Raw genomic sequence first — 8541 nt, forward strand, 5'->3', positions numbered from 1 at the left:
CTTTTTGCTTTACGAGAGTGGGGTAGGTCCTTAGATCCCTTCACATCAACTTTTTTTTTTATACAAGGATTTTTGTCAAGGTGAACAAGTTCTAGGTTGAAGCGAACCCGTCTTTTCCCGAACGCTTGTGAGAGGCCTCGACACCACACTTTTCTCTTTACGAGAGTGGGGTAGGTCCTTAAGTCCCTTCACATCAACAATTGTTTTTTTTTATTACAAAGAGTGGGTTTCTAGGTGAAATGTGGTGCCAGGTGGTGTGCGTGAACACATTTCGCCATCTTTTTTTTAAAACGCGCTTTGACTGCGTCAATGATTTATCTGTGTGATGCGTGCGTGTCTGCGATTACAATGGCGGTCTGGCTATGAGAGAGAGAGAGAGAGCATGCATGATTCATCTTTGGCAAATTGATGCAGAGAGCTGACATCGATTCATCATAATTACCCAGATGTTATCTGTGTCAGAGAGAGAGATCATGATTTTCACCTCTGATTACATAAATTTTCGATGACGATGGCGAATTTTCTGTTCTTCAGCTGTGATATAGAGAGATATCGTGATTCATCTGTGATTATTTACGCCTGTGATGACATGGGGGATTGATTATTCTTCAGCTGTGATACAGAGAGACATCACGACTCATCTCTCTTTTAGCTGTGATATAGAGAGATATCGTGATTCATCTGTGATTATGTACGCCTGTGATGACATGGGGGATTGATTATTCTTCAGCTGTGATACAGAGAGACATCACGACTCATCTCTCTTTTAGCTGTGATGGAGAGAGATTGCGATGCATCTGTGATGGCACATGTCTGTGATGGACTGTTGGATTGACGGTTCTTCAGCTGTGATGCAGAGGTATGTGAAATTTCATCTGTGATCATAAGTATCTGTGTCAATGGTGGATTGACTATTTTTTCAGCTGTGGCTCAGAGGGATATCAAAATTCATTTGTGATTATATACATCTGTACTGTGCCGGTGGTGGATTGACTGTTCTTCAGCTGTGATGCAAAGACGTGTGATCATATATCTATGATGACAATGGCGGATGAATTTGGTTCTCTGAACTTCTGGCCCTCCTCCACAAGCAGGCGCCTTGCATCTCTGGCTCTCAAGTCTAGTAATGTGAGCCCCAGTAAGAGTCACATGGCACACTCCCTCCTCTCCCCTTTCGCAGCTCATCTCCATGAGCTTGCTGCGCTTGTCAAAGAGATGGAACGGGAGCTTGAGATCCGTGGAACGATCCTTGCTGCCTCCAGCACCAGCAAGATGGACAGACACTTGCAGGATGCAGAACAGCTTGTGGAAGAGTACTCCAACCATTGCCCCATGTACCTGCTCATGTGCTGCCCCGACCTCTGGCTTCGATTACAGCACTGTTATGGCAACTTCAATGAAGCTATTGAATCCTTTCTTGATGATACTGCATGGTCCAGCTCTCTCCAGCGCCGCCTCGCTGATGAGAAACAGGCACTAAATGAATGTCGCTCCATCAAGCTCGCAGCGAAGGAACAAAGCCTGCACGATCTCCTGGAGCATGATGCACTTGACTCCATTGCTACAGATGCTGTCTTGGCTTCCAAGCTTGCGAAACAAGTTGCAGAGTGCTTGGGCTTTACTTCTCTTGTCAGCGAGGGCTTTGCCAATGAGGTTGCTAGACTAAAGGAGGAGAAGGTTTCTGCAGAGATGAGAAGAGGAAAGGCACACGCTTTGTATGTGGAACAGTTGATTGTTTTGCTAGAGAAGGCAATTGCAGCAGCAAAGACAGAGACCACAATCAGAGTACCGGAGTTGATGGCCATGCCTTCTTCCCATCATGGAAGAAGAGACACCTTGATTCTTCCCTTAAAGTCTTTCATCTGCTCCATTACACAGGACGTTATGCGAGACCCAGTGCAAATTGCATCCGGGCAGACATATGAACGCAAGGCCATTGAGCGATGGTTTGCAGAAGGCCACACAAGATGCCCAACAGGTGTTCAGCTTGGAAATCTCAATATGAAATCCAACATTGCATTAAAACAGTCTATAGCTGAGTGGAAGGAGAGAAACAATAACATCATGCTGGACCATGCCAATGATCTATTACGCTCTGGTGAAGAGGAGCATCAGCTGAAGGCTCTGCATGATCTCCAAAATTTGTGTGAAGAGGAGAAGCTTTGCAAATATGGTGTAGCATCAAAGAACCTCCTACCTGTGCTCGTGCATCTCACAGAATCGAGTGATCTAGAGCTCCGCAAGAAAGCCTTTTGTGTGCTTAGTAGTCTTGCAGAGAATGAAGAGTGCCAGGTGAAGGGGTGGTGAACTAATCTTGTTCATTGCTAGGCTCGTACTACTGTTACTTTTTTACCATTACTAACATTCTTACCGATTGAATTTGACATTTCACAATATGTTTGCCACATTATCTTGCAGGACCTAATGGTGAAAGAGAATATTATTCAGCTGGTTGTCAGGTGTCTTGCCAGACAAAATGATGAAGCTGCTGTATGTGTCCAATTGATGCGGGCACTCTCTGAAAACAGTGCAATTGCTGAGAAGATTAGCCGAGCACCTAGTGCTGTGCTTTTTCTAGTTACACTTATCCAGGATGAGCATTGTGCTGATAACGTTAAAGCTATTCTGGAGAACTTACCCAAATCTGACGAGAATGCTGTTATTATGGCTGAATCAAACATCATGAGACCACTTGTTACACGGTTGAATGAAGGTGAGCTTCACTGTGCATGGCTAACAATGTTCTTTCTGATTGCTACATCCATATGCAATAATTCTCTGAGTGTACAGGTGACAGTGCATCCAAAGTGTTGATGGCCAAAACATTAGGGCGATTGCACATGCCAGACTCCAGCAAGGTTGTAGCAGCAACAGGTGAAACCGTGCAGACTTTGGTGAAGATGGTGGAGACTGGGCGGGAAGAAGAGCGTGAGGCTGCCATGGCAGCACTTGAAAAATTATCTACAGTGGCAGCAGCTAGACAGGGTCTGCAGCTATCTGGAGCTTTGCCTATACTGCTCAACACTCTGAAAGGTGTTCGCCACTCCGAAGCTGTAAAACAGAGCAGTGCTGCTACCCTAGCAAATATTTTAGGAGCAGATGACTGGGAGATGACAGATGGTGAACTGGAGGACACGGTTTGTCTGTACTTCCAGCTTTTGGGCCCTTCAACACCTGTGCAAGTACAGCAATCCCTATTGAAAGGGTTATTGGGCCTTGCCCAGTGCAGCAAGGGAGCTGCTCGTCAGAAAATGAAGGATTGTGATGCTTTCACCTGCTTGCTGCGTCATCTTCTCTTACCTGATAACAACTCACTTCAACGCCACTGTGTTGAACTTCTTACTTGCTTGGCAGTCCATTTTCATCAAGAAGCTGCTCAGGCAATTATTGCTTCACCTGCTGCAGTCTCTGTGTTAGCTAAGATTCTCAAGGATTCCAGGAGTGATGCAGAGCTGCAGGGAGCCATTACATTTTTTGCGAGTCTTCCCAGCAAGGATGAGCAGATCACAAGTCTCATGCTACAAGAGGAGGAACTCATGCAATTGCTCATCAAAGTTTTCAAGAATCACCAGAATGATGGGGTTGTGGAGGCAACTGCTGGAGCCCTGTTGCGTTTCACTTCACCCAGCAATTTGAGCTTGCAACTGACACTGGCCTCTGAGGAGGTCATACAGAGATATGTAGCTTTATTGAGGTCGGGTGGGGTTTTTGCAAAGAAAAGAGCAGCGAGGGCGCTCTACAATTTTTCATTGAGCTCACGGCAGCTTAGTGAGCCAATGGAGGTGACAATGGGCAGTGCTTGCCTTTTAGGGTGCTTCTTTCGACGGCAGCCTGTGGCAGTATGTAGGGTACATGGTGGTGTCTGTAACATAAAGACCACATTCTGCTTGCTGGAGGCTAAGGCAGTGGCTCCATTGGTTGAGACATTACGAGGAGAGGGGATGAAGGAAGGTAGCAGCTCCTGTGTGGTGGCAGCACTGATGGCACTCCAAACACTTGTGGATGCTGATGGAGACCTGCTCGAGCAGGGTTGCTGTGTCATTGAAAATCATAAAGGTATGATTGTCATCATTAACCTGATGAGCAGCCCTGTTCTCCAGGTACAGGAATTGGCAGCACGGCTGTGTGAGAAGTTCTTTAGCATTCAACGTTACCGAGCACAGTATGCTGCTCAGGCACAAATGCACATCATTACTCTTGCACAGAAGGGCACCCCTCCCCTTCGCCAACTTGCTGGTCGGCTCCTTCGCCATCTCGAGCTCCTTCATAGTCAATCTAATTATTTTGGTGCATCAACCTCTACTACTATGGTACCCAGCAGCTGACTTGAAGGTATAATATTTGCATCCCTCATGCAGCATACCTTGATGATTGTTTTGGTTGGATACGGAATACAGGATTCTATTGCAAAATGCTGTCTGACAAAAGCTCCTCGTTGATTTTGCTTATTCTGGAGATGCACAGTGATTGCAGGATTTTATTGCAAAATGCTATCTGACAAAAGGCTCTCATTGATTTTTCTCATCCTGCAAGATGTAAATTACTTTTTGGATGTGTGTACTCACCCAAGCATAAAGCCAGTTATTGCACAGATATTGAAGCCAACTAGATTTGGCTATTCTCACTAGGACTTTTTTATGATATGGTGATTGTGCCTTTCAGCGGTATTTCTTGATGGGATAGGGTACATCCATCCTTCTCACCCGAAGGTAGAGCACCCCTATGGTAAGGCAGCTTGGAGCCACCCAATTGTGGGTTTTGAACCCTCTAATAACCTCCCTCAATTCCTCCACACTCCCAACCAATTGGGCAACGGGTTGCTGCTTGTTGGTGACTGGCACTTTGTTTGTATGTACCATGTTCTGTCCCTTCTATAGTCTAATAAATCATCCAATATTATTTAGCAGAGAAAGATTGTATGTTTCTAGCAGGCAGAACAGCAGTTTTATGGTGTCATGCTATCTCTGGCTGTGATCATGGGTCATTTGGAATGTGGACGCTTACAGCCTGTATTACAGAGACTAACCACATCAAATCTGGTTAACTGCACTATCATGAGCTACCCTCCTCTCATAATCAGTGCAGTCTCTTCGACTCCTGCACCATGCAGTTGATGTAGCATAATATCTGCTTCTAATACAATGTCTGCACTCAAGCAGAGCACGGCTCATTCCTTGCATTCGGAAGGCTAGGGATTGGATTGGCACAGATGAGGCTGTTTAGAATTAAGGTTTTCTCTTGGGGTTTTTAATTCAGTTTCTGTTGCATGGAGTACACCTATAGGAATCCACAAAGATGCTCTTTTGCCTGTTTTCGGTAAAGTTTTCATTTCTTGTAATTAAGTAGCATTTAGGCTTACATTTGCACAAGAAATTGAAACCCCATCCCTGCACAAGAGATTGCAAGGGTTGGGATTTGCAGAAGAAATTGAAAGAATTGTGACTCCCTATGTATCGAAGGATGTGCCAATATTGTTGATTATGCAAGTATTTGCGTAACCCTTATCCCATTGCATTCATTTTTTACACCTAGATCACTTTTAGGTCTCATTGCATTCTTTTTTGACACCTAGATCCCTCCTAAGAGTGATTACACATTAGGATATATGCTTGTTAATTGGCAACTTTACCTTTTAAGCTTTGTGGTGGACATTGAGGAACTTTTTACTTTCATACTAGGAAGGGTTTTTCCTCGTGTGACCCTTGCTTTTGGGTAGGTTTACTTTTTTCCCTTGGAGATATAGTATACTTCCAATTCCTATAATTACTCTGCAACACCCCCCCCCCCCCCCCCATGTGTGTGTGGGCGCGCGCGCGCACATGCTTTGCATCCAAACCACTACGTACTAGAGTAAGTGTTGAGATCTTGTTTAGTCAATCATTTGCTAGTTTGAGTTTATCAGGAGAACAAGCAAGCATGCAGTAGCAATAAAGCTCCAGTCCATGAAGTGGTGTAGTGCAAGAAGATTTGGACACATTTAGTGTAGGGATATCTTGAATGCATAGCTTTGATGTAAATTGTATTGTGTAGTTTCTCTTTTGTTCAAAGATTTGTGCAATGGTTAGTAATAATGGTTTTTTGGGATGCTTTTAATGGCAAGCATGATTGCACTAGCTACCTCAAAACTATAGTGTCACAAAGAATCAATGAAGCAAATTATACATTTGTGGTTACATGCTCTTATAATTCTTCATTTTATATGCAATTCTTGTTAGTGTTTGGAGCCAAGGATGCATGATAGTTTGACATGTGGTGCTTCTAAGCACATAATCTCTTACATAGAGGAGTTTATCTCTATGTTGGCTACACCCAAAGAGGTATTTATTGTTTATGCTAATCATGTGTCACACAATCTTGAAGACATTGGAGATATTCAAAAAATTTGTAGCTAATAGGGTTTTAATGATGTGGAAGAATGTCTTATATATGTTATGGATCACAAAAACCTTTTACTAGTCTTAGGAATTTTATATTTTGGGTTCTTGGTGCATTTTCATATGGGCAAATACATATGCATGATTTGTAATGTTGGTGATGTAATCTTTATTAGCACATTGCACAATGGACAATATAAGTTGGATAGGTATGAAAGTATTGTAGCTCATGATCCTTTGGTAGTTGATGCTTTAGTGATTAATGACATTCCATTGTGGGATGCTAGTTTTGGTCACCTCAAACTTTGAAAGGTAGTTGGATAGGTATGAGAGTATTGTACCTCATGATCCTTTGGTAGTTGATACTTTAGTTATTAGTGACATTGCATTGTGGGATGCTAGATTTGGTCACCTTAAACTTTGAAGGTTCGCTTTGCCTAAAAAGGCATGCTATGGTATTTGATTTACCCTCTTTGAAATCTCTAGTCAAATGTGTGTGAGGATTTAGTACTTGGAAAGATGCATTGTACTTCGTTCAAAAGAATGGATCAATGTGAGCTATCCAAAAATCTCAACCAGTGCATAGCAATGTATGTGGTCTAATGTGGACCTTGTTGAGATGTCAAGCTCCACATGAGTTGACGTCCATTATACGCCTTGGTGATGTGGCATAACTTTACTTAAGTGGCTTATTAGATAACCAACATGGAGGATATGCTAGTGGTTCTACAACTAGACTACATCTACCTAGTCTACTCTTGGTTATGGCACATTCATTGTGCCATCTTATCTATCCTTAGCGGGTTTATACTTAAGTGATCGCATGTACGTATGTTCTAGTACTTTCATATTAGTCTTTTATCTTCACGTAGACTAAGTTTTTTTGTGTGGAAGAAGAAGATTTCATCCCTATTTCTTTGTATGCTCAAGTCTTCATTGTGTGTATGTGTTCTCGGTTACTTTGTCTCTCTCTTCTCTTGTCTATTTATATGGTATTAGAGTAATACCACATCTACAGAGCTCAATCAAAGGTGGAGATGAAGGCGATGGACTAAGAAAGTAAGCAAGCAAGCAATGAGTAAGAAGCTCTTTCATCTTGTTTGAATTGCCTTGGAATATAGTCGTGGGAGGTTCTCGAGGTTGGCAAGGTTGCAGTCTCAGATTGCAGTGAAACTTGGTGAGCTCGAATAGTGATGTATATGTTGTAGATTAGCTCTTTAGGGCCCTCCTGCAATGAATTTGGCCATCTAAGGTTATTTTGGCCTTCATTTTGGCCTTCTAAGTTAAATAAAAGTTTGTGGATGGACTATAGATTCGGTTCTCTGCTATTTATAAATGCATACGTTATAGCTTTTAGCTCTACAAGTTTTGAGTTATTTGTCAGGTTGCAAATACAGAGGATATCTATATGTAGATTATAGATTGTAGTTATTGTTATACATTCTATGAAAACGATTCTGGGTTTTGGTTGTAGTATATAGATATTGTCTTGGTTGGAGATAACAGATCTTACAAGGTTGCTTGTCTCGTCCAAATCTTTGACAATTTTAATTAGATTGTTAGTGTGAAGCTTGATAATAATAATTATCCTTCTTGAAAGTTTAAGATGACAAATTTTTTGAAGGATTAAGATATTTAGAATTCCATTGAAGGAAACATGGTATTGGCAATTGAATTCTCTTAGCAAAATGCTACTGCATAATAAATAAAGGCTAAGAAGGATAGGGAACACACACAGAGTAGAGTGATGATGCATTGATTGTCTATGAGTTTGCAAGAATCTGAAATCCCCGTTATTGTTTGAAAGAATCTGGCGAGGTAGTCTAAGGTAAACATAAATGCTAGCAAGTTGCAGCTCAAGTGAAAGCTAGATAAAGTCAAAAGAGGGAATCAATCCATAAATGACTATGTATTAAAGATCAAGAGTATTTTGAAAGCTTTTGGATTTATCAATGTAGTAGTTGATGATGTCGATAATGTTGTGTGCGAGCATGGAAACTTAGGTGCCTTTAACCACATGACTTCTTGTAGAGAGTGGTTTAGAGAGATGCACATTCTAGAGTCTTCAGGCTATGTGGAGATAGGGGATGATATAACCCATCCCATCACTCATATTGAAAATGTTTCCTTGAGTATAAAAGATGGTAAAACAAAGTATTTGGCTTGT

General features: G+C 42.1%; 1 protein-coding gene across 5 annotated transcripts; it reads left to right on the plus strand.

Moving 5' to 3' along the window:
• Positions 1-278: 278 nt before the first annotated feature.
• Positions 279-5402, plus strand: LOC148027698 (U-box domain-containing protein 44-like). 5 transcript variants are annotated; one of them, XM_087689397.1, is made up of 5 exons: positions 279-859; positions 1005-2292; positions 2419-2713; positions 2791-4332; positions 4465-5402. In XM_087689397.1, the coding sequence occupies exons 1-4, from the start codon at positions 810-812 to the stop codon at positions 4323-4325; spliced, it is 3168 nt and encodes a 1055-aa protein (XP_087545523.1). In that variant the 5' UTR covers positions 279-809; the 3' UTR covers positions 4326-4332; positions 4465-5402. The 5 variants fall into 5 exon arrangements, with proteins under 5 accessions (XP_087545523.1, XP_087545524.1, XP_087545526.1 ...); XM_087689398.1 differs by having other exon boundaries at positions 4663-5402; XM_087689400.1 differs by having other exon boundaries at positions 280-859; positions 924-2292; positions 2791-5400.
• Positions 5403-8541: the final 3139 nt, after the last annotated feature.

Source organism: Lygodium microphyllum, chromosome 12 (genome assembly GCF_053477565.2).
Source record: "Lygodium microphyllum isolate KBCC chromosome 12, Lygodium_microphyllum_v1.1.10, whole genome shotgun sequence".
NCBI classification, from domain to species: Eukaryota; Viridiplantae; Streptophyta; class Polypodiopsida; order Schizaeales; family Lygodiaceae; genus Lygodium; species Lygodium microphyllum.